The 27,596-nt window shown below is 39.3% G+C and overlaps 1 protein-coding gene across 1 annotated transcript in view; it reads right to left on the bottom strand.

Annotated features, from left to right (window-relative positions):
* The window catches only part of LOC113122687 (proprotein convertase subtilisin/kexin type 4-like), a 147,982-nt gene that overhangs the window by 95,001 nt on the left and 25,385 nt on the right, over positions 1 to 27,596 (bottom strand). The window contains exons 5-7 of the mRNA XM_026294182.1: positions 22,576 to 22,657; positions 18,670 to 18,773; positions 14,708 to 14,813 (exon numbers count right to left, since the gene is read on the bottom strand). Of these exons, the coding sequence (XP_026149967.1) occupies positions 14,708 to 14,813; positions 18,670 to 18,773; positions 22,576 to 22,657 (292 nt within the window). The remainder of the gene's footprint in view (positions 1 to 14,707; positions 14,814 to 18,669; positions 18,774 to 22,575; positions 22,658 to 27,596) is intronic.

Here is a 27,596-nt window from a genome sequence, read left to right on the forward strand (position 1 = left end):
CTGGCTACAGTCTACACACACACACACATACAGATAAGTGTGTGTGCACTTACACACACTCACACTGTTCACTGTGTGCCCTGCGGCCAGTGGCGCACTGAAGTCTTCCTCATTAACTGACTGTTCTGATTCTTGTATCTATAAATTCTGCATAAAGTAAAGGCTGATTATATACTGCATACATTCTAAGAGATGTGGATGAATGAGATATAGCAGGGTCTCTACAGGTATAAACAAGTTCAATTTAAGACTTTTTAAGAAAATTTTAATACTGCCTTAATCTCAGAACCCAAATTATCAACAGGCAAAAACCTGCTAACAGTCTAATACTGTTCTATGATGGAAAAAAAAACCCCTCAAAACTTATATATTTTCATATCAATCTTTTTAAGAGCTGTATTTGCTCATTTGTTTTCTTTGGTTTTACCATGGGTTTTCTTCTCTGGTATTTTACAAAACAGACAAATATTGTTGTTTTGTCAGTGTTTTGGACCATAGGTGTCCTTTTTCCCTTCTTTTATTAGTTAAAGTGTATTTAGGACATTTTAGGACTTTTTAGCCACGACTGATTCTCTGTATAGGTAGAATGCGTCTTAAAATTTTCACACATATCACAGATACTATAGTAATGTATTTGCCAGGTTTTGCCTAGTGCTAGGCTAAATTAGATATACAGAAAGAAATGATGTGCTTTTTTAAATGATTTGTATTTTTGACTAGGTTCCAGTTATACATGAATTGTATGAAATCCACAAAACAAAAAGGAGCAAATAAATAAAAATAGAAAATACAGTTTCTTCCCTCTGAATTTAGTCCTTATAAGTTTTTGGTTTTTTTAATTTTATATATTTCTTTATTCTTTAGTTTTTATTTTGCCCTGGTGACCTTTTGTTCATTTTCTCTTAATCTCTGGTGAACTAATTCATAGGCATTATGCAAACATTTTCAATTTTTCATGCACACAAATTTAAACAGAGTTTAACAAAGCATAGTGCAATGACCCCTATGCCATGCCAAGTGAGATTTAATTGATTTAGAACAGCAATAGGCAGTCCATATTCCTCGAGAGCCACTGGCCTGCTTGTTTTCCCCGCTCTACTCACTGTTGATCACCTGGATCAGGTGCGTTCGGTCAATCAGAAACTGATTAACTGAACTGGAAGATACCAGTTCACTTCATCTCCACCCTTGAAATAGCATTCATCTCCGTATGCAATGAAAGCACTGAAAGGATGCCTTTTCTATAGTATGTAAAACAGGGAATGTAAAAAATTGGTAAACTGTCAATGCATTTGTTGTGTTTACACTCCAACTATGTTCGTCTGTGAGGAAATGCATCTTCAAACAGATCCATTTCAGCCGCATCAGTCAAGATGGTTGTCCTTCCAAAATAAAATGTTTGTGTTGGTGCAAAACACACAAAAACACAAACATTAACAGAAATTCCCTGCCATGGACATAAACACACACTCTGTCCTTTCTCGCTGCTCTTTCTTCCACCCAATAAACCCAGTTCTGTCCACTAGTGAGGGATGCAAACACACACAAAGGTATAAGTGGTCATGATGTCTGAGGCTATGCGTTTCATCTTCCATTTGTGTGTGTTACGTATATGTGCCATAAAGTCTGAACAATACTGTCTGCTTAAAATATTTGATGTAAAAAAATACAAATGTGTTTTTGTGCAGAGGCGTCGATGTTTAAATTATATTAGTATTTTATAAGTGCTGCAGTTTTGCTAAAATATAGACCAAACACAGCTATAAATATTTACATATTTACAACTGCAGTGCTGTCTGCACTGAGCATAAAATTGTGAACATTTACCATCAGTTTTCACCAAAAAACTACCCTGCATTTAGCACATGACCACCAGATTTGACAAACTGCTGTTAAAAGGGCTGACAGCAGAATTTTTTGGCAACTGGTGCAGAACGATCAATGTGGGATCTCATTCAAAAATGAAAAACATTAGCAACCCCAGTCAAATAGTGAACCATCATTGCTGATTGATGGATGCTGACGGGCGATAAAGACGAATGGAAGCCAACAAGGAAAATGTTGGTTACGTATCGTAACCCAAGATTCATTGGGCTGCGCACCAATGAGACAGAACTGCCATTGACTGTACTGCCGGTGCTGACCAGCCAAAAAGTCAGAAAAAGAGAAGAAAAAGACAAGTCACAAACTCTTTATCCCTTTTAGTCAAAACTGCTTTATCTAATGTTTTGATGGTGTTTATCAGGGCAAAGTGATTGTACCCTCTCAGCTCCCGTATTGTACCCACAGTTTAAAATGACTATTTAGTGAAAAGTGATGAAGTAGTGGAGTTTATTAAGACAGACAATTAGCTACTTGTATGGTAGCAGTTAATTTGGATGGGCATTACTGACAGCTTTAGTGATCGGTCATCTTTAAGAGATATTGCTCATGGAAGATATTTTCAAATGTCACAGTAGAAAAATTACAGCTGAAAATATGAAAATGATGGCTGAGTTCAATTTAGCTGCTTCAGTTTCAGGGTCCTGTCATAGTGCATGCTGACTAAGAACTAAGGCATTGTTATTGTTATTACTAAAAAGTTCTTATAATGATTCAAAATGTCTGCTGTGAAAAAAAAAAGTAGCCTATTTGAAGGTACATTATTATGTAAGAAATATATATTCAACATATTGTACAGAATGTACTATGTAGTTTTGTTTTGTACAAAAAATGTATTTTCTGTACACTACTTCCTGCATACATTTTCAAATAACATCAATTTCTATGTGAAATAAAGAATGTATCACTTTCTGGGCTAAGAGAACTATTTGGTTGTGAACATAAAATTAGAGCCCAACTGACATACTGGCCAAGCCAATTCAACAATTTCTGCTGACCGCATGCTGTTGTATTTGCTGTTAGTGCTGTGATTTTGAGAAATTTACTTTTTACAACTATCAAATGTTCTGATGTCTGATTCACAACACACCAATAACCCATATATCAGGTATCTTATAAAATTGCCCCTGCTACAATACGTGTATAAGTTACAAAAAGATATATTATCAGATCTTATAAAGTCCCAAATTACCTTCAATATAAACTAATTTAGCACCATTGTATTAAAGAAGTTTTGTTTAAAGGGGACAAAGAAAAACAACCAGGAGGTACAGTATTGACATGTCACATGTTCAACATGTTGCTACAAAGCTTCTCTATGCATCCTTCTCTCTATCTGCTCCCATTCTCTCATACACTCCCTCCCTCTCTGTCCAACACCCTCTCTTATCCACCTTCTAAGTTTCTCTCTCTCTCTTTCTGTCTCACTCAGACATCGTCTGTCTTTTATTATCTCCTACTTACCTCCTGTACCTGTTTCTTTTGCTTTCACCACATCTTCACTCCCTCTTTCAATTTTGATATCCACAACTTCCTACATCTCCTTGCAGTATCTATGAACACATGCCTTGTCTGCCCTTCCTATATTTATCTTTTTCCTTATCTGGATCTCCCTCTCTCTCTTCATGCATGCCTATTTCTCGGTATCTGCTCTCTCCCAGTCTCAGTGGACTCAGCTCTCAGAGGAGGAGGGTGCAGAGGGAGGAATGAACCTGAAATGGTAAATGGTTTATTTCTGACAGCTCAGCAGCTGCATTAAGCATCACCATGTTCCAACTAAAACCAGATGAAGGTAGCAAAGTAAAAGAAAAAAACCAACAAAAAAACAAGTTATATTCATCATGGTAATTGTGTGGGTGCTTTGGGTACGCGGGCGGTTGGGTGCCGATGAGGGATAGCGCTGCTCACGGGCCTCCCTGGCGTCCATGAATCACAGCCAGAGCCGCTCGCCGGCACTCAGCCACCATAAAACAAAAGATGGAGATGAAAAATGCAGCAATTAAGTGATTTGATTTCTGCTCTACCCTTCTGTCCTCCTTTCTACCAGCCCCCTTTCTGGTCATGCACACAAACAAAGGCAACACAAACAGAATAAGAAACATTCTTAGAGTACTTCTTTGCAAACCCATAAACATGTCTTATCAAGTCCATGTATAATCTTCACATATCACTACAATTTATTTTACCTTAACTTTTTATATACTTCGTATTTCTTGATTTTATTACAGTATGTAATGTAGGATGGTGAGACCCCTGCAACAACAGCTTATGAATGGATTGCTATGAGTGGCCATCACTGGATCAACACATAATTTGACCTCATCATAAACTGTTAGAGTAGCCATGCAGACTGATTACAATAGGCCTGGATTAGAGGACATAAACTACAACTACACTTGTGCTACACAAATGTTTCAATAATCCTACAAATATCTACTATAAAGCACTGTGACCCACACCTACAGAAGCAGAACCTAATTTAACCAAAACAAACAACTTTGGTGCTGTTAGAAACAACAAACAGCAAACATACTGGAATCAGCTATTGTTAATGTTAAAAGATAGTTGAGACAAATATTAACAAAATTGTACAAAGCAATGCAGGATTATCTGATATATTCTGATTTTTAGGTGCAATACACACTGACAGTGCATGACATGTATCAAATACACCCACACCCTATGTTTTCCAGTGGTACACCAGATCCGTACATAATTTTAAAATTTTTTTTTTTGTATGTATTTGTGCTATTACTGAGACATAAGAGAAGAAAAAGAAGTATGACATGAACCAAAGCTAAATATATATGGAATCAAATGGAGGATATTGTGGTTACCTGGTATGTACTTTGACCATTCAGCTACAGTACTTCTCTAGTATGAGTTGTAGTTGTCTGCATGGTACAGCCAGAGAGTGCTTTGTTTGATGTATTCCCAAATGACACCCATGTTTCTTCAAACTCCAGCACCCTAGTTTGTAAAACGTCTTCTGTTCAAATGTTTACTGTCCAATATCTGGTTATGTCACATGTAAAATATTTTCACATTTTCAACTATTGTGATTCATTCAGCTGACAAAATCTCAACAATTCAAATGTATCATTGATAACATTTTACATGTTTGGTTCAAACAGCACATCTAATGAAATATTCTTTTGTCTATTTAAAAACACACAGTTCTTCATTTTGAACATTTGCCTTGCTTATGTCAGATGCAAAGCTACTTACCAACAGAAAACTCTTCAAATTCTACTATAATCCCTCATTCTACCACGAAACACTCACATTATTAAAGCTCAAATCTTAAAATGCAACCTATCATAGCTATAACTAAAACACTGAAAAAATGTATAATTAATTGTAATTTCTGGTAATTAATTATTTCTATGAAGCATCACTATCTCTTCCTCTGTTACCTCTCTGGAGCAAACATACTAGAACAATTTACCTCCTACACACTGCAGCGTGGAGACTATATTTAAACACTACACACTCTATGAAAAATGTGGATGCTTTAACATTGTTTAGCATGGGGGGAGTTGCTTAATGGGACTTGGCTAAGCATGTGTAATTAAGAGCAGGGGTAAGTGGTGAGTTGCAAAGTGCATGGTGTGTGTGTGTGTGTGTGTGTGTGTGTGTAAGTGTGTTTGTGAGGGATATGGTAGCAGCATCAGGCCATGATGGAGTGCTTTGCGGAGCCAAACACCCATTCAGCAAGCTGTGTGCTCATTAATCCTGCCAAACTCCACTTGTTACATGCACGCACAGGAAATCATGAGGCTAGGTAAACAGGGAACTGCTGCGATCCATCACTGCACACCAGTGAACACAAGAACACACACACTCATGCAGTGTACATGCAAAATGATAATCTCATACACATGCAAACATACAGTCAAAACACACACAGCTCTGCATGGATGGGACAAACAGATGCAAACACAAACATGCATTAAAATTTTTATCTGTTGTCTTTTAGTAAGTACTGTACATACAATACTGTTTCTCCCAACAGTTGCTGGTGAAGTGAGAGACAGTTTCAGTATCAATCTAGAACTGCAACATCTCTCCTGTAGGTGAAAAAGAAATCACACCCATTGCTGGTGAAGCCCTGCACTTGCTATTAGTGGAAAGAAATACTGCTACAAAGCTTGGAAAGAAATCAATAGAGCTTGACCCCAGTTTGACCTCTCGTTGAATGGAGAAGTTATGGGAGCACACTGGCCTTGACATTAGCTTATTTGATGTGTATTTTCCCAACAACAGCTCTCTCTGGTCTCTCCTTCCTTTCTTTCTCTTCTTTTTTCTCTCTCTACTAGCTTCAATTGCTTTTTTTTCCATCTCCTAAATGCTTGTGAATACACACAGATTTATATGCGCGCACACACACACACACACACACACACACATACACACATCACATGACAAATGTTGTATAGGACCAGTTACACAGCCTAGTGGTTAGATGCAGTGTTGGAGCAGATCTGTTATATCTATATGCCCGCCTGCCTGGTGCATTTACTGAAGCCATCAGCGAAACGACATTCCATATATCGTTGACAGAGAGTGGAACAATACTATTTACACCAATTTAACCCTGGGAAGGGGGGATTTCCAGTAAATGGACTTTTTTTTTTTTCTCTTCTTGTTTGAATATCGAGTTTTCAAAATGGCCACCCTTCAGGAGGACAGATGGGACTCCTAAGCTGCTACTTACATTTTAATAAACTCCATTACAATAACAAAACAACAACAAAAAACAAGGCAAACAAACAGAAAAAAATAAAATCCTAGTGTTAGGATATTATTATTATAGAATTTACAACTACAGTTTCGCTCATATTTTACCCTGTTTGCAGCTGTAGGGTTCACCCGGGTGAACAACTCATATTTACCCAGCATGGTCTCACTCCACTAAGGCAGCCTGGGAACACAAGACCTGATAAGGTTAAAGGTCATGGGTTACCCAGGGGCCAATCGGGGACAAGTGGTGGAGTAGGTTCAGGCTTTGGGTGGATGCAAAATGTCAGTGGGGTCATGTCAGGCCAGAGGAAAGACTAGCTGTGTGATGGATTCAGTAAAAAGTGACAAAAAAAAGAGGGTGTATTTTATTATGATACTGCAGTTAAAAAAGGTACATTGCTGTTTTCAAAATGATCGTCCTGACTTTGATATTTTATGGGGCCATTCTTTAACTTATGTGCTAGTAGGATGGGAATTTTTCAATACAAATGACAAAATAATAAGCAACTTTAATATGCCTTTCTTTAAAAAAAAAAAAAAAAAAAAAAACTTCATGAACACCAACTTAAAGTATATCTCAGTGTACAAATAAGTGAAACAAAACAATGGGCAAAAGCTTCCTTAAGACCTTTTCTCCTCCCATTTTAGCCACTTATAAAAACAGACATGACCCACTGAGTGCTGCAAACCTCAGTAACAATGCCTGAGTGACAGAACTGGAGCTCTACCTTCCTGCTGCCCAGCATACACAGCACAACCAGACTAACAATGAAACCAGTATGAGTGGAGACCTGTCAATCATAGGAAACCCATCTGTCAACTGCCCAGATACAAATGATGATCTCCTGAAATCATATGCACCACACACTGCCACACACACAGTACAGTACCTTTATATGAGTGTGCAGGTACTGTAGATAAATGCACATAGACACAAACAATCAAACAAGTATAAACAAAAATGCACACATCCTCAAGCAAAATGCACATAAACATACACACAGCCCATCCAAAGTGTTGATGCCCAGACTGTAGAAGTCATCAGGGACCTGTAAAGCATTACCCTCTCCACTCCAGAAATAGCCTTTGTAATGTATTCTTACCGCCACCGACTCTTTTGCACAATAGTGCCCTTAATAACACACTCCATTTCTGTTGGCATAAATAAGGGCTCCATTTCCATCTTATTTCATGCAAATGAGAGCGCCAGCGCCCAAACAGGTAGTAGGAGTAGGGTGTGAGTGGAGTGTGGAAGTGTGTAGTCGCTGAGTGTAGTGGCATGATTGGGGACGAGCGAATTTAAATGAGCGTTGGAGAGACCCCACAATGTGCCAATGACTCCCACGCCAGCCTGCCAACGGTGTGACAGACAGCGTCACTTATGGGCCCTGCTGCCTGCAAAGGGTGCCATGAAAGGGGCAGACGCAAAACCAATATTTATTCAGGAAAATGGTTCCCTGGAGAGAGAGTATTGATGCAGACAGAAGAGTTAGTAGGCACTGGTGCAGCCCACTGCCACGCCATTTCTCTGATTTGCTGAGTCCTTCAGTTGCTGTGTTTTGGTGAACAGAGATTGGCTCTCTTTTTGGTAACCACGGCAAATACAAGAAGCCACAGCGGGAAGCGACTGCATTGAGAGTGCTTCTCACTGGGGATCCTGAGACTGATGAGGACAGGCTATCTGAGAACATGTCTGTACACAGATCATGTAAAAGTGCTATTTCAACAGAAGATTCACAGCCAATGGAAAATGCGTGCTGTGACATCACTGATAATGGTGTTACTTGTTTACACTCCCCCTTAAAATCTTAATGTTAACTTAGAAGAGTACTCCATTGCTATTGCATTGCAGTCATTATTAGACTCACAATGGACAGAATCAAAATTGATTTAGAGAAATTCTTGTATTCCATTTTGTGCAGTGTTAATGCTGCATTACCAAAAAAAAAAGGTTTTGATTGTAAACCTCTGTCAGTAAGTTTGCATGTTCTCTCAATGCTCCTTAAACAAGGCGATATAAGATAGGCAGTCTGCTATTTCAAAATGAGATTCAGTGAAATAGTGGCTTCTTTAGCTACAAATCTTTTTAACAACTATACATATGAACATTTCCCACTGTCATAACACAAAGTAAATAAATAAATGTAAACACAGTTACTGTGTGAAGTATAATTAAAGCATGATATGACCTGCTCATGTACAATACGCCAATGTTTATGAGAGTGAAATTTGGCATTAAACAAAAACAAAACCTTCCTTTTTTTAAAAAGGTAATATCAATGTCAGCAGTTGATTGCTGATCATACTGATAATTGATATTTCATCCAAACACAGCATATAATGGAGCTCCCTCTGAGCCCCTCTATAATTATATTTCTATGTGACAAATATGTGGTCTCAGATTATTTTTCAAGAAGTACAAAAGACCCTAAAAAGCCAGTGGCAATAAGTTATTTTTGTGGTGGCTGATGATGCAGCTTGACTGTTTCTTCTGTGAAATGCATAAATGACCTGCTGATGTGAAATTTTGCAGTCCTTGAATTTATCATTTTGTTATGGAGTTTGTCTCCATCGTTGGTGCCTCTGCCTTTCATAGCAATAGCTTGCCTGTCAACAAATGTGTTTGTGTGTATGTATGTGTATGTATATATGTGTATGTGTGTGTGTGTGTGGGGGGGGGGGGGGGTGATTGCTTCCTTGGGCTTTATTCTGTAGAGGATGTTTGACTTCTCTTCTTCTGAGTTCTTATTTCTACTCTAGTCTTTTGCTGTTCTAAACAAAAACGTATCAGGTTTGTCAGAAGCTCTCCAGGCATCACACAGCCACATCTAGCATCAGGTGTTCAGAGCACCATGAAAGAAGCTCAGCTTTGTATCAATCGGTGAAGTAACAAAATCAGCATACATTTGTTTTGAAAATCTTACTTTAACTCAGTGAAACCAAAGTTAGTCATGATTACATAACACATTTAGAAGATGTGGCTGTAGAGGAGCAGGTAAATTCTGAGGGAGCTGGATAAGGTGGGGAGAGGTTTACAGGGATGGATGGTGGTCAGATAAAACAGCTCCAAGCTCACTTCAAGGAAAGGTTAATGTCTCTCTCTTGATTTCTCCATCTCTCCCTCCCTCGCTTTCCCAGCTGAGGTCTGTGCGACTTACAGCAGGTCCAGACTGCATTAGATTAAATCATAAATTAGCCACCCACCTCCACATCTGCACCCCCTCCCTATCTCACTTTTTCCTTTCTCGTCCTCCTCCTATCTCAATCTCACTCCCCCTTTATTCTCCTATATTCCATTCCCCGTGTATTTCTCCTGCTCCCCCACTATTATTTCTCCCCAGCTCTAATCATTATTCTCTTTTCTTCACCCCCCTCATTTCTCTCACTCTCCTTCTACTCCACACTATGAATGTCTTTTCTGTTAGAGCACTGATACAGTGGGTTTGGACAGCAGTGCTTGTGAGTGTGGCGTGCTGTTGGGTTGAACGTGTTTTGAGTAGTGCGTTACAGTATTGTGAAGTAGAGGCATGATAATATATTACTGCACACAACATTGTTCTACTTTTTCAGTCTGTAATCAATAAAGAGCTGAGGTGGAGGAACACAGGAGCAGGTTAATGTGCCCATACGTGGCACAAATCACCTTTTTATCTAGTCAAGTGTGTTTATCTACATCTAACAGTTTTAGAAACTAGCTGACTACCTGAAACATATAACTTTAGTCTTATTGCATCATTTCATATATGCAAATGCATTTGAAAGCCAGAGATGAAACTTTTAACCAATACATGACACTAACATGAGCTGAATTTGCTAGCTAGGCACTTACAAATAAGTCAAATCTGAGACAGCCCGATTTTATGTATCATTTGAAACAAGTTGATTTTGACTGGAAATGGAAATCTCTTATTACACAGGTGTTTTTCCTCCTTGTTTTGGCAGAATAAGACTTTTAATAATATAAAAAGAGATGTGTGTCTACATGGGAAAACAGAATAATTAAGGAAGACACACACTTCTACAAAGATAGTCGTAGGCCCCTCTTGTAGTTTGCAGAGGGGCCTATAGAGAACTCTTGTGCAACACTTCCAAACTGCACAATGTGTAGATTTGTGGTCCTGTGAATCGAACATTACTTGGTGAAGCAGGAAAGAATGGTGCCCGCTTTTTTTGATTTTTAAAGTACAGTTATACATTTAATTTCCATTTTTGGTTTTATTTTTCATTTCTCTGTATTTTGGTTTTGGTCCTCCAGTTTAAAAACTGACGTTAGGTTCAAGTATGACAACAGACAACCTATATGAACATCTGCACATGTTGTCAGTTATTGTCAATAGACCTACAGGCATAGACACATGTTCCAGACTTAACAGAGTGTTGGTGGTTTAAGAACCTAGGCTAGAAAAAACAAAACAAAACAAAACAAAAAACAACAACAATCTCACATTCAACCCCCACACACACACGTTGCTTCACTGCTCCACTGTAGAAAAAAGGGGAATAAAATAGAGTGACCCTGCCACTAGCAGCTCTTTTCCCCCCACCGCTCTCTGCCGCCCCTCCCTTGCCGTGTGAAATCAAATTTCCATGTGGCTCCTGTATCTGTTGCGCAGCGAGGTGATTTATCAGGGATGCAAAGAGCATGCAGAAACAATCTTTATTACATCCATTTCCTGCTTGTCAGCCGGGATCATGTTGGCTGTTCATTAAAGGCGCGGCGCAGGTGAGGAGAATGCATCCCGATGCCTTGATAGATTGTCTGCTCCCCTGTGGTGACAGCAGCTGGATGGATTGAACAGCGGGGGGTGAGGAGCAGGGAAAAAAGCGCTGACTCCGTCGCTCCCCCTGTCAGGCACACTTTCACATAGCCGGCCAGTGTCATTTCCACCAAACATCTCCAAATACACATGCACACTCAGACTTCTGACACTCTTTGGACTTAAGCCAGGAGCCTGTCTGAATGCATAGATGCATGCAAACAGAAGTATTAAAGGACACTGATGTAAAGATGCTGAAACACACATGATAAAGATGAGGTTTATCTTATAACACAGCTCACTGCAGAAAACATGAGTGTTAACATTTAAAAAAAGTTAACTGTGACAGATATGTGTGTAATTTAAACAGGGCATTTATAGCTGACTCCTGTTTAGTTTCATTGTGAAATAAATATTCATTTTAATATCCAAAAAATATACTCATGCAGGTACTTTTGTGTTGCTTGGCAACTACTTTGTTTTCAGTAATTGCTTATTTTGTACTGAGGAGACCCTCAACAGCAAGCAGCCATGAGTTCAGTGGGTTTTGTACAATACTTTACAAATGCATAGTAATAAGAAAGCCTGTTTTGTTTACACTATGTACGGAAAAGAGTTACATTCATATTCTAAATACTATGATAAAATTAGATCAAGTATAATGAAGCTTTGCACTGATATGTGGCTAAGTCAACATACTCTACCCTCCAAAAGTTTGCAAATGTCCCAAAAGTCTTAAGTTTTATAATGTATTTTTACTTTCATTCAAGCTTATTACTATACAATATTATTTCTGAAGTTTAAAACATCATGTCTTAATATAGCAAAGTAAATGGACACAAAGTCCAAAGTAATTAAAGAGCAAAGCCTACTCAAAATGATCACCATTAAGTTTGACTTTCAAAAGCTGTTTTCAAGATTTCATTTCTATCCCAGAAAGTGATTTAACAACATCTAAACCAACAGTGATTTCAGGCCATCTCATACTGTAGCCTGGTAGGAGCTTTAAAATATAATGGCCAATGTCAAACCATCTCTTGCTAACATGTCATAGATGAAAACCTTACATCACCACAGCACTAAATAAAATCCCTGTAAACTTAATACACTGACACTTCCCCAACTGGCATGTTCAGTTTTATAGTATTGATTACTTGACATGATGTTGAATAAAGAATTGCAGTACAAAACACACACGCACACACGTGCGCACGCACGCACGCGTGCACACACACACACACACACACAAACACACTAGGCACAGTATAACTTCTGTGTAATTCCTAGATTACAAGTTTGCTTTTGTTTTTAATTGTTACAAATTTAAAGTTTTAGCAGAAATAAAATATATCATGCTTAGTTAAATTTGTCAAAAGTAATGCAATATAATTTAACTTAGACTAGACTTACAGGTGAATTATTAACAGAACCTGTGCATCTCCTGTAAGGAGACACAAACGCTCTCTAAAGTACAGTAGTACTAGAAAAATAAGAAAAAATAGAGGCACTATGGGAATAATTTTCCTCTGTATAAAAATTACCTTGCTTTTAAATTAAAATAACAGAAATAGTACTTCATACTACCAACTGAACTTAAAGTACATGGTTAACAGCTGGTTTGGAATTACAATTTTGTAATTATTTACCCATAATTACACATCAGTATGGGTTTGTTGGTACACATGGTCGGGAAAGGCTCTAAATGCACAGAGAGAAACCACTGAGTTGGATTTTATGCAGAGAAAAGAGCATATTTATGCTTTAAGTACAAAAGTGTGCATATGCAATAAAAAAAAACTGGTCTGAGGGTAGAGTCAGAAGTAAACCTAAACACAGGCACACAACCTGAAGGTGGCACAATGGATGTGATTCAAAACTTATAGAGGACCTGCCTCAGATGGCAATTACATTACCAGTGAAACAAAAGAACTGAGCTAAAGCAATGGAGATATAGAAAGAAGGCTGAAGTGGAGGAGGAGGGGCGCCTTTCACTCAAAGAAAAATAATTTATTTCATTGTGATATTAAAATCAATAGGCATCGATTGAAAGGTGGCTAAAGGTGAGCGTGTACATGATCTTCCAGTTGTGAGAGGCAGACAGTCCGAGAGAGAGAGAGATGGAGAAAATGAAGATGGGAGGGAAGAAAAAGGGTGGCCAGAGGAAGAAGTCACCTCCTACCTAACAAAGAAGGAACAGAAAAAAGGAGAGGAAAAGAGCAAGAAAATGAGAGCATAAGGAAAAGGAAGAGCCAGAGAGAGAAAGCCAAAGAGTGAGAGCTCTTGCCCAGTGGAATCAATACAGAGAGGTGGAGCAGAGTACAATAGCCTCAGAGGAGAGGAGATTCAGTGGTGCAAGTCTAATACTCTCTGTCTCATACACACACTTACATTAACACACACATCACACACACTCACCCCCTCTCTGAATCCTTTTTGCTCTTGCTTTCTCCTGACATTTCCTTCTATATCCTTCCTCTATTTAATTTCTCTCTTTCTCTCGCTTGCTTGCTCATTCTGTATCAACCCTCGACCCCTCACCATTCATACCCCCCGAACAACACACACACACACGCCTGTATGCAGAGCAGAGACAAATCCTTCCTACCAAAGCAGCACCTCTCACCACAAGCAGAAAATGAAGTAAGAACAAATACACAGCAAATATATATATATATTTATATACACGGTATGTGGACAAAAACATGCATGCTCATTCACAAATCTATCATTTCTTGGAACACACGCATATACTGCAGAGTCAGAGGCACTTGGATGCAAAAAAGTGTCACATGTACACTTTAACACACATACATAGAAACAGCATACTCCAACACTACTCCAGCTCTATCAGCACTTGAGACTAGTGAGGCTTCAATTAGTTCTTGATGAATGAGCCCATAAGATGCTGCTCTCTCATTTCCCTTGTTGCCAGATATCCCAGCAATCAGAGAGAAATGAATTCTCATTGTGGCGTGACTGAGACGAAGATGACGGTGAAAGTGGCGGTGGCGGTGGGCACTAACATAAATCATTCACCCTCTCCACTGTGGGCCAGAGTTCAGCTTCATCACAACAAGCTTGACAAATTTTCAATATTAAATCTTTTAACAGTGTGCACTGCAGCCTGTTGTAAACGATACAAAGGCAAACTGTATTATGTAAAATGAAACTAACTGCTACAAACTAATTTTGTGTTTGAAAATATTCCAGAATATGCCACAATTTTCTTGTTTTGGTTTCTCGAAAAGTCACATATATATATATATATATATATATATATATAATCAGTCTAGGGGCATATGTGTTGTTATGAAGGCTCAACTCACCATCATCGATGATGCTGACCACTACTCCGTTTCCAGTGATGTTTTTGCTCCAAACTGGCATCACATTCAGATCAAACCCACTGGAGATGTATTCACCCTGCGCAAACTAATCATACAAAAACACAACATTATTATCAGTACTTCAAAAGGAGTACTGCAATCAGTGGTTTATATTTGAACATAAATCTAAACTAAAAGTACGTCTTTGCACCTGTATGCAAGTACAGGCTGTATTTGTGCAGATTAAGTGAAATGCTGCAGTTGTGGCATGAAATTGCACTTGTGCTTTTGCCTGCTAGTGGTGCATTCATCAGCATTATCCTTTCTCTTTCATCCACTTTTTCTCTATAATGTGTGTGCCATGCAACATCACCGTTCCTCCCATCTACTATTCTGCATCTGATCTCTAGACTACTACATTCCTGCTCCAGCTTACCGCTGGACCCAGTCACCTGCTTGCCCGGCTGCTCACGCAGACATGGGGTTCCACCTGCCGACGCAGTTTTCTTCCTACTAATAATAGATTCAACCTGCTCCAACTGTTGCTCCACATTACATACTATTATGTCGTCACATAAGATTTCAGTGACAAGGTGCTGTGCATTATTACACCATGCCATGGTATAAATACAACTTTAGTTGTGCCAAGTTAGTAAAAGACATTGCTGATAAGATTTGTTGTACATGATTCTGTGTTCTGCACCTAAAAACTGGAAAATTATCTGTTTACACTTTAGCTCTGTTGATGATGACAGCACTTGTTGCACACTGTAACCTATAAAGGAGCCAATACTAGCAATTCGTAAGGACATGGACTACATTTCATTTGTAGTGTTTTTATTTTTTTTGTAAAAACAAAGGTGAAATAAAGTTTTATCCATTGCTAGACCAAGTATTATTAAAATTCAACTGACACCAGGTTACAGTCAGGCCATCATTTTGCATTTTTGCCTACTCATACTGTAGGTAAATGCATGTGCATTAATGGACATGCAGTATATGTATTTACTATAAGTGACTTAGTTGTGTGTTTGCATAAGAATTTGTGTACATCCCCATATCTGAGTGCACTCAATACATAATATGCATGTTCAATGTGCCCATAAAGAGCCCACAGGGTTCATAGACACAGATCTACCCACATACACACACACATTTGAGCCCTAGCACGATGAGGTAAAAGAGACATCGTTGAGGTTCCCATGAGCCTTAGTGACTCCACAAATTATGTACAATACCTTCATAAACACATACACATATACTTTACAAATGCAACTTCAGTGATGCATCTGCACACACAAACACTCACAGGCATGTTCACAGGCACCCATCAATACACACTTGAACAACACAACAGCGGCAGACACACATAAACATACCCCCAAAAAGATAGTGAGCAAACAAAATGTCAGCAGTTGCCCCAAACTCCCCTGCCTACACACACACAACCAATTTGATATTCAAAGTGAGTGTTTCAAGAGGCTTCAACTGTGTTGTTGTTATCATGATGAAGAGAGAGAGAGAAAGAGAAAGAGAGGAAGAGAAAACACAATGGAGAAAAAAAACTACTCTGTAGTGGGATAGTGGGATAGTGTGTCTGTGTTTGTGTGTCTGTGCATGCGAATTTGTTTGTTGTGTGTTTAGGGGGTTGCATCTGGGGACCAGTGCTGCTTTGTAGTGTGTGAGAATAAAGCAGATGAATGGAGGGAGCTAGCAAGCTAACGTCCAGTGCACGAGGACAGTCCCTGGGGAGTGCATCCACACGCACGCACGCACACACAAATGTGCACAGAATCATAATCATTCTCTAAAGTAGTGAAACACAACCAACGGCTCAAACACAACCATGGACATGGTATGGACAGAGAGACACACACATACTGACACATGTAGACATGCTCAAGTGCACATAAAAACCTGCACAGAGTTGTAAATAAGTTCATGAAACATTACAGTAAAAAAATAAAAATCATATGCACTCAAAGTTGATACAGAAGACACGTGACCAGAACGACAATACAATCTCTCTTGCTTCTCTGCCTTTATCTCAGCTGCCTCTCAGCCACAGCACACACACACACACACACACTCACACTCACACTGCCTTTCACACACCATCCACAACAAGCACGTCCAGGATGTTGTATGGATTTTAGCAGCTTTAAACAAGCTTCTCTGGAGGAGTTGGACTCAGGCTAAGCAAGGACACAATGACGTCCACACGCCTTATGTGTGTGTGTGTGTATACACTGTTCAGCCATGATGTACACACAAGCTTTTAGCAAACATATATACACTCACACACGCACATACAGTGCACGTCTAGTCCTGGCAGGCTACCAAACCTGAGCAGATTACTGACCCTCAATCAATATCCACGTCCACCAGAGGCTGATTAAACACAACAGAATGAAAGCAGGGGAAGAGGGCGAGCAAAGGAGAGAGAGCGATTTGGTGTGAGAGAGAGATGTCGGCAACTTTAAAAATGCTTTACATTTTTCTTGATTGGTGAGTTGTTAAAAATTATATTTATCATTTACTTTATGCAATCGAACTGCAGTTATAGCTACAGTTTATAACCTAGTTTTTTTTTTGAAGAAGTTATATCCTCCATCATAGTCACTTATGAGTAATCATGTCAAAACAGAACAGTTAGTAGATGAGATCATTCACACTCACACAAAAACTGTCTGATTTTTGTTTCACTACTGCCATATGTCCTCCCATCTTCTCTCCTCACTTCCTGTTTCAGTCTTTACCACCCTCCACCTACGTCCTGAGTAACTCCCCCTTCTTGCCCCAAGAGCTAACATGTCAATCAATCTGCTACTGGTTGCCGTGGTGAATCTCTGACCCCCCCCCCTTCCCATGTGGTGCTGTCAGATTACACCCTCGCATGTCAGTCAAGCACATTCGCATTGTTGATTGGCTGAGCCCAGCTAACCTGCCTTTGTGTGTCTGTGTGCACGCATTGGTGTCAACTTGAGATCCTTTGGCAATACCACGTTGTACCAGATATGTATTATAGATACCAGTATAGATCACATCATGCTGTTGATAGAAGAACAAGAGGAAAACCTTTTCATTTAATTTGCTTCTTCTTTGTATGAGCACTATAATCTGACAGTATCACAACATTGCCTGCAAAAGTTAGAGAAGTTTTGGTTATTTCCATTTTGAGCTCTAAGTGTGTGGGGCAATTTTACAGAAAAGCAAAGACTGAATGACACAGTAGTACTTGTCCAGGGGAAGATGTTTGACTCAATTCAATTGGACCTCTGCAGAGACAGTTGGATATTACACACACAAAAACAGGAAAACTTTAAAACCCTTTTCATGAAAACAACGTTGGCATTTTAACAGCATTTGCCCATCTTATGGAATCTTTTTTTTTTTTAAATGAACCAATTCATTCGGATTGAGGAGCTGATCAGAGGCATTTTTATTCTGGTTGAGATCTAAATCTGATTATTAAAGGAATTAAAAGCTATAAATGCAGTAATTCAATAGCCTGGACTGTAGTTAATATTGTTGTCCTAGTAGTCAAAATATGACATTTTTATACCCAAACTAGTACCAGCTCTCTACTCTTCATAAACACAGATCGGTCAAATACTGTGAACATGATTCTACTGAATGGATGAGCTTGTCTTGTTGTTGCAGCCCAGTTGTGTGTCAGTGTAACTCCGAGCCTCATCAGTCCTCGACATCTGTCTCAGTTCAACACGAACTACCCCCTTCACCTCCTCTTTCGCTCCCTCTCTCTTTCTCTATAATCTACCTACCTCCCTCCAGCTTCTGTCTCTACCCCCAGTCACACATGAAAGCCTGCCTGACTTATGCCTGTCAGAGGAACATCCTTCACCATGAGGACAAGAGCTGAGAGGAGGCAGGGAGATAAGCCCAAAGCACACACAAACACATGCACACATGCACATACACTCATACACAATTACACCCACCAGTTCCCACTGCATGGGCCAGAGCGGGTCATTGAAGGTGAGGGACTGGTCACTCTTCTTCTCCTCAGGTTGTCTGTCAGTTGCAGACTGTTTCCTCTGGGAACCTGGAAGCGCACAGAGTCATTATGCATGTATGTGTGTGGTGTGTGTGTGTGCATGTGTGTCGTTTTTTTTCTTGTCTTGAACTATGACTTCAGGAAGTCCCTTGTTTCCAACCAATGGTGAAAGGCCTCCCAGATTCCCTTTCTCTCTAGTGAGGTGGAATACTGCTGGCAGATTACCATATCATTAGCATATCATTAGCATCTCATTACTGCTGCACAGCTTGGCTCACAGTCTCTGGATGTGCTATCAGCTCATCAAGGCCTGCACCTTTCTCTCCACGCACCACATATTACACTCACACTGCCACTCTCTCTCCTTTTCCTCACATTTTCACCCCTACACATCACAGACTCTCACTGCCAGGCACTTTTTCTCCCATTGCTACTCACATGTTGGATGGATATAAAACAAACATGCATAAATATATTTCAAGCTTTAGCATTAATTAGGTGTGTAATCATGCATACATTGGTTTAGAACCATTTCATTTGGTATGCAACTTTCTGTAGTGCTGTACTCAAATGCCGTAATCAAATGATTATTGATATATCGCCTACTACACCTAAATTAGGTCTAGATCTTAGCACTGGTAAAACATAAGTTCTAAAAATAGGCCCTGGATGTCTAAGTCATATGCCTGGTGTTGACCAACACCAGTGAGAACCCAGGGCTAAAATAACATCAGATAAATAGATAAATCACTTGAGAGTTTTTGGGGTTTCAACTAAATTACAGTGACACTGAACAAAACAATAAAAAAACTTCTTGACTTGACATACACAAATGCATTCTTCCACACAGTCACAACTTAATTTGACATGAGAGGATCTACAGTACACCTGTGTCTCAGGTCTACATTACAAATATGAAAAACAACCAGGAGACAGATAAATATTTGCATTAAAACTGGAAAGAGTGGGAAACAGCTAGCTAGACAGCTTAACATCGTCTATACCTCCACCTCTAAAGCACACAAACGGCCACATTGGGCACAGATTAAACAAACAAGATACAATGTGTTAATTAATATGATGGAACATTACAACCATAATGATGGCTGTTTATTGAGCCAACATTCATATCCCTTAATTTTTCCAAGTAAGAATTATGACCAATTAGCCCCTATTCAGTCTTTATATTTCAGAATAAATGCCTAATTGTATTCCTCTGTTTTTGTTTTCAGTGCTGTACAATTAGTTCAAAAGTCCTAATACTGGTGTTACTGATTGTATCCTGGGCTATAATAAAAAGGTCATTTAGTCACAACATACAATGCAATCTCTCTTTCTCTCTCTCTCCTGTATCTGATTCAACCAATAACTGCAGTGTTCAGCCAGCATCTCCTTTCTTTTCAATCTCTTATTCTTTCTCTCACTCACTTTTATATTATCTATCACAGAGGAGGATGAGTGACTGAGGATGATAGATGGTAACCCACAGAGAGAGAGAGAGAGAGCAATGTGACGTGAGCCAGTACACACACACACACACCAATCACTTCCCCATGCACGCACAATAAAGCCAAAACACCAAATAATATAAGTCACTGGATTTAAAGTTAAACAGGAGAATGATGTAAATGATGAAACCGCTTTAACACAGCTGCACTTGTACATCACGACCATGCATATACTGTAAAACTATATGTTCCCATACATCATATTTCTCTAATGATAGATGCTCGACGCTTTCTGAAGCAATTGCCAAATGTGACATGAAAACCACTTCTGAGACAAAATATTTGTTCAGTTCAGTCATGTTTAATTGGAATAGTGATTCCACTACTTAAAAAGGATTAAATGAACTTAACGTGGATTTACATCACAAGAAAACAGAAAACATGAAGCAGTGAATTACTGGTTTTTGCAAAGTTTGGTTCTAGTGCAATAAAGCCTTGAACAGTAATATTAAAAGATACATTTACGACACATCATCAGGCTTTCTTGTTACATATATGTGTGTATACCAGTTGTCATTAATACTAATGTATACAACTATCTCAAGTATTCGGACACTTTATCTTTCAAACTGGAAAATTAATTTTAAATTAATAAAATTTCCATGTTTATCCATCAGTCTACACTTAATAACCCATAATGACAAAGTGAGAGCATGTTTAGTTTATTAAATACCTAAAACAGTTTCTCTATTACCAAAATATTCAGACCTTTAATTAAGTACTTTATTGAAGCCCCTTTGGCAACAGTTACCACTTTTTTTCTTCTGGAGTAAGTCTGTACATGCTTTGCCGACCTGGATTTTGGTATCCTATTCTTCCTGGTAGATCCTCTCAAGCCCCATCAGACTGGAGGGAAATTGTGTCAACGCCCATCTTGAGGTCTTTTTTGTAGATGTTCTAAAGGGTTTAAGGCTGTGTTTTGGCTAGGCTGCTCAAGGAGGAGTCAGAGACTTGCCCTGAAGTCTCTCCAGTGCTGTCTTGGCAGTTTACTTCAGGTCACTGTCATGCTGAAGGGTGGAATGTCTCAGTCTCAGGTCATACACACTCTGAAACAGGTTTTCTTCAAGAACCTCAATATCCTGCGTTTGGTTGCATTCATCCTTGCCTCAATTCTGACCTGTGAGACTTTACTTACACAGGTGGGTGCCTTTCTAAACTAGATCCATTCAAAATTTGCCACACATGCACTTCAGTCCATTTCCACACACATCTTATACTGTAGATAAGTAATGCAAACAGGATGCACATGACCGCAATTTGGAGTGTCAGAGCAAAGGGCCTGAATGCTTTGGAAAAATGACAGATTTCAGTAAAAACATGTTTTCAGGTTGTCACTAATGGTTATTAAGTGTAGATTCAGTTTTTTCAGTGACTAAATTTAAAATGCAATAAAGAAACAAAAATAAACTGATGAAAACTAATAGAATGGCTGAAGAGTGTATACCATATATAGCTATAGTATACAGTGTAAATGGTCATTTCTTTATGAACATTTAATGGAGTAGATGAAATTTTTTATTTATTTATTTTTTAGTTAGTGCATTAGTGTATTGCCCATGTGGTGAGTGTCAACACCAACTAACAAATAGCGAACTGTTATGTACACAGAGAAGAATTAGCACAACACACTACAACATCACAGACACATATGATTAATAAAAGCAATAAACTAAAGTGAAAGTAAAATGAGTGTTGACAAAAATTAACTGGACTTCATTACAAAGCTCATAAAAATACTAAAGGGTAACTCTTCCAATGCCAGTCTCCTCCTCTACTACTCTTAAGAATACAGCATTAATAGGACAACATGATAATGTTCCTGGTAAATACTTGATAAAAATAGGAACAACTGCAGTTTATCAAGGCCACGAGATGTGATACAGCTAAACCGCTAATAAGTTAATCTGGTACTGCCTTTACTGTGTGTGTTTGTGTTGTTACCATTGCAAATTAAAATTTTTACTTTCATTTTTTCCACCAGTACATAATGTTTGTCATATTTCCTTAATTTCTGTCATGTTTTTCTCATTTTGCCTTTCTGTAAATATTCACACTTTCTAATGCTTGTTTGTATGAGGCCTATTCATTAAGAGCAATACCTTAGTGATCCTGTACATGTGGCTTTCCCTTCTTACCTAAGCTATGTAGCATCATGGAAAACAATCCTGTCCGTTACTTGTATTGATTATTTAATATTAGATGTTTACACTATGGGCTTTCAATCACTGCCAGTTAGCAAAAACAAGATTTTCAGCTGGCAATAAATTGCCCTTCAAATCTTTAGTGCTGTAAAAAGAAAGCATTACTGGAAAACAAGCATTCATACTTGAACTTAAACTTACTGTCATTGATACTGTTGTCCAGTCCTGTCACAGGAGCCCGCTTGTCTCTATAATGACTGTGCTGCCTCTGCACCCAGCGAACCTTCAAATCACAACACAGTGCATTACTTGGAGTTGAGAAGGAAATGTCACTGTCTTTCGTCAGTTACTAAAACAGTGGTGTGAAAAAGAATTGGCCCCCTTCCTGATTTTTTTTTTGCATGTTTGTCACACTTCAATGTTTCAGATCATCAAACAAATTTAAATATTAGTCAAAGATAACACAAGTAAACACATCATGCAGTTTTTAAATGAAGGTTTTTATAATTAAGGGAAAACAAAATCCAAAACTACATAGCCCTGTGTGAAAAAGTGTTTGCCCCCTCCTGTTAAAACATAACTTAACTGTGGTTTATCACACCTGAGTTCAATTCCTCTAGCCACACCCAGGCCTGATTACTGCAATCAAGAAATCACTTAAATAGGACCTGCCTGACAAAGTGAAGTAGACCAAAAGATCCTCAAAAGCTAGACATCATGTCGAGATCCAAAGAAATTCAAAAACCAATGAGAAAGAAAGTAATTGAGATCTATCAGTCTGGAAAAGGTTATGAAGCCATTTCTAAAGCTTTGGGACTGCAGCGAACCACAGTGAGAGCCATTATCTACAAATGGCGAAAACATGGAACAGTGGAGAACCTTCCCAGGAGTGGCCGACCGACCAAAATGACCCCAAGAGTGCAGCGACGACTCATTCAAGAGGTCCCAAAAGACCCCACAACAACATCCAAAGAACTGCAGGCCTCACTTGCCTCAGTTAAGGTCACTGTTCGTGAGTCTGCCATAAGAGACTGGGCAAAAATGGTCTGCATGGCAGAGTTCCTAGATGAAAACCGCTGCTGAGCAAAAGGAACATAAAGGCTCGTCTCAGCTTTGCCAGAAAACATCTTGATGATCCCCAAGACTTTTGGGAAAAGTCTAATGAGACAAAAACTTAACTTTTTGGAAGGTGTGTCCCATTACGTCTGGTGTAAAAGTAACACCACATTTCAGAAAAAGAACATCATACCAACAGTAAAATATAGTGGTAGTAGTGTGAGTGACTGATTTCAAAACAGGTGTGGCAGTAATCAGGTCTGGGTGTGGCTAGAGGAATTGAACTCAGGTGTGATAAACCACAGTTTAAGTTATGTTTTAACAGGAGGGGGCAAACACTTTTCCACACAGGGCCATGTAGTTTTGGATTTTGTTTTCCCTTAATAATAAAAACCTTCATTTAAAAAACTGCATGATGTGTTTACTTGTGTTATTTTTGACTAATATTTAAATTTGTTTGATGATCTGAAAAATTAAAGTGTGACAAACATGCAAAAAAATAAGAAATCTGGAAGGGGGCCAACACTTTTTCACACCACTGTATAAGACATTTCAGTTTATTGTTAAAAGTAAAAATAGAAACAAAACAAAATCTAATTGGCATCACTTTATTAAGTTTAGTGTCAACACTTTGGTTTACTCAGTAGATGCACATGCAGTACAGCTCTAATAGTGTTTAGCCATTTCTGAAGTCTTATTTTTGCATTGCATGGCATTTTGTCTGGTACTGTGGATTTATAAGGATAAAAGCAAAATGGTAAGAAGCATGAAATATTTTGTTCTTTCTTTCAACTTTGAAAGAGGGAAAATCCATAGCACAGGGAGAGCTGGGCATCTTTACGGAAGAGAGTAAAAGGTTTCCTCTTCATTAGTTCAAAGTGTACTCGCTTGCGCTCTCCTTTGCCGTCCCATTGTCCTGGGTTAAAAGCAACAAAAACACCCCCGCCTCACCTACACCTCTGTCCTCCACAGCACACACACACCTTCTTTCATAGGCTGCTGCTTGCAGCTTTGATCTGATAAGAGGATGGTCCTTGTGAAGGTGGGCGCACTAAAATCAAACAACAGATCACAGACACACATGCACACTCACAAACACACACACATATCAGTGTCAGGCCACTATTGTCCTCTTACACTTAAATCAGAGTGGAAGAGGTTGAAAATAAATACTATTGAGAGGCGGCTGCAGTCTTTTATGTCACAAAAGCCTGCTCGCTTCATTCCCGCTTACTGTTCTTCAATTAGACTCAATTAAAAGAGCTTGGAGCTGGTCTAAAGTTCCCAAGAAGAGGTGCTTAGGTGAGGGGAGCTGCTGAAATGCTAAATATGTGATATTAAATACATCAGACCTCAAACAGGAAGAGGATGTGTGGTAATTCTTAAGTTAGCCTAATTGTCAAAAGAAACATGGTCATTATCTTTTATGTACATGTATGTAATTTTTGCCACAGCCTAACATTTTGGGACAAAAATTTCAGTAACTATTTCTACAGGTCTCCAGGTCCATAGCCAGTAATCTGCAATGCTCTATTTATCATTTTGCCTGCAGAATGTCTCAGTGTATTAAAATGTTTTCCCATAATGTACACAGATTTATAAATAACAAAACAAAGACATGCACACAAGGATGTGATTACATGTGTGCTCATTCCCCAGCTACCTTGTAAAAACTCCTTCAGCCCCTCCTCTGGAGGAGCAGCTAGGACACGGTGATCAATACACATGATAGGGAGCTAATCGCTCTCTGTCAAGCCAAGCCCTGCCAGCTACTAATGGCACACATTCACTAGGGAACATCTCTGTGTGTGTGTTTATGTGTGTGTGTGTGTTGTGTGCGTATGTAGGTGTGGGTCTTAATGGTAGATTGAGACTCTTTAGGGAGTGTTGCTCAAGGTTAGACTCAGGGGATGGGGGGCAATTGACCACACTGTCTGTGACACTGACCCTTCCACTGTCAGCGCATTCATCATCCAGCTGCATGTGCACACGTACACACACACACACATGCACATGCACACACCAAGTACAACACAATGTAAAAAATAAGGTCCTGTGTAAACACACTGTAAAATGACATCACCAAACAGAAAAGAACCTGTCATATAATTTTTTTAGTGGCTAACCAACATATGTTGCAATACAAAGTAAGTCAGTGCAACTTTCAGCATCAAAAGCTGACATTTCTTCCTTCAAAATAAAAGTCTACCTTAATATGGAAAAAAAAGAGAGAGAACATGGTTTGAAATCAGTGAAAAGGACAAAGGCAGTACATATAAAAAAAATAAATGTCTTAGGAAAAATTGTTTTCAATCAGTGAGGAAGAAAAGGAGAGCTGTGAAGCACTTGCATGATTGAACAGCTGAGGTAGAACTGACAGAGGCACAATGTGAATGTGTGGAGTAGGAGGAGGAGGCAGACAGTAAGAGTAAAAGTGTGTGTGTGTGTGTGTGTGTGTGTGTGTGTGTGTGTGTGTGTGCGCACGAATATGGCTCCATAGAATAGAAGTCAGAGTGGGTGCGAGAGTATGTTTGTGTGTGTTTATAATACTCCCATGTCTCCTCTATATGAATGAGTAGATGTGGTGGATGGCAGGCAGCTGCAGCAGTGTGATACAAACCAAGCTGCACAGATATCAACGCTGACATTTTGGGCTTCACTACCCACCCACAGCCCTTTGGGAATGTGATGGCGATGTCAGCGGTAGTGGCCACATGTCCCCTCATCAAGCCCACTGTCCCCACCCCCTTCCAACCACCTGTCAATCAATGCACTGTACTTCCTGATGCTCTCTTTCTGCCCCACCCTGGCCCTACCCTGGTGGACCCACTACACCACATTGCAATGAGCATCCCACATGCCCCACTGCCACCAGCACCCAGATCCTGCTGCATCACTGATCCCTATCTGGTTCTCAACTACCTCTTGCACCCCCAACCCTGCCCACCAACTCTCTGCCTCTTCATTCAGTCTCTCATATCTAGCCAGCACTGACCGCAGAGAGAAAAAAAAAAAACAGAGGCGTTGTGTGAAGATAAACAGTGAAACCAACATGGACACCTTAAAAAAAATAAAAAAAGTACAAGCTCTATAGTGGTGAGGAGCAATAGGAAGGAGGGGCAAATAGCATAAATTGAAAGAGAGGAGAAAGATAACAGGGAGATAAACTCTGGCCCCTCCTCTAGCTTTCTTTTAGGGCACCTCTTGGCCTCCTGTCCCTCCTTCGCTTCACCCTCTCTTCCTCCACCTCCCCACCCACCCCTGGGCTCTCTGATGTGTTGCTCACTCCATTGTGTCAGCCTTCAGAAGTGCTCAGTTTGAGTGGCAGGCCGTCACAGATCAGTTCCCTGCTAAAGCGGCCCGGCAGGCCGAGGTGACGGGCCAGGAAGGGATCTAAGTGGGGTTTATCAGCGCTTCTTAACGCCTCTCCGGCTCCCTGACACAAAAGAGAGGGGGTATTAAACATCTAAAGCAAACCAAAAAGCGTGAAAGCTCCTTATAGGGCCGCGGGATTGCGGATGTGACTGGAGTTCTAAAAAAAAAAAATTGCAAAAAAAAAAAAAGAAGAGAAAAATAAAGAGAGCAAAAAAGCACACAAATGCTTCAGCAGTGAGAAGATACTGAGGGAAAAATGTAATGTTTTTTTTTGGTCCTGTGCGGCTAGATGAGTGGGTGGGAGAGAGAGAGGCAGATAGAGAGACATCTGTAGCATCAAGATGGAAATAAGCAAGTGAAAACTACTTTAATAATGCTTTTATAGCTTGCCACCTGTTTGGTTTGGGAAGCTGACCAATATAACATCCTTATATAAATATGTACTTTCAAAATGCCTGCCAATATACTGCACAGGCTAGTTAAAATGAAAGGGATAGTCAAAGTAGCATCACTATGGTTTTACATACAAAGGGGGTAGATTGTGAAGTTTAAAAACACATGAAGATCGTTGGAATTTCTTTGCACAGCTGGGCTATTTTGAGGACTTCCACAGACCAGCTGACAAAACAAACACCACATTTTGATTAAAAAAAAGAAAAGAACATGGGCATTAACTGCTCTAAATGTATTCAGTATTAATACACACAAAAGAACAAAGAACAGTGTTGCAATGGGAAGAGAATTATCAGCATTTTGCTAACCAGTGTAAGAGCTAACCTGACATTATATAT

This window comes from Mastacembelus armatus, chromosome 16 (assembly GCF_900324485.2).
Source record: "Mastacembelus armatus chromosome 16, fMasArm1.2, whole genome shotgun sequence".
In the NCBI taxonomy this organism is placed as follows: domain Eukaryota; kingdom Metazoa; phylum Chordata; class Actinopteri; order Synbranchiformes; family Mastacembelidae; genus Mastacembelus; species Mastacembelus armatus.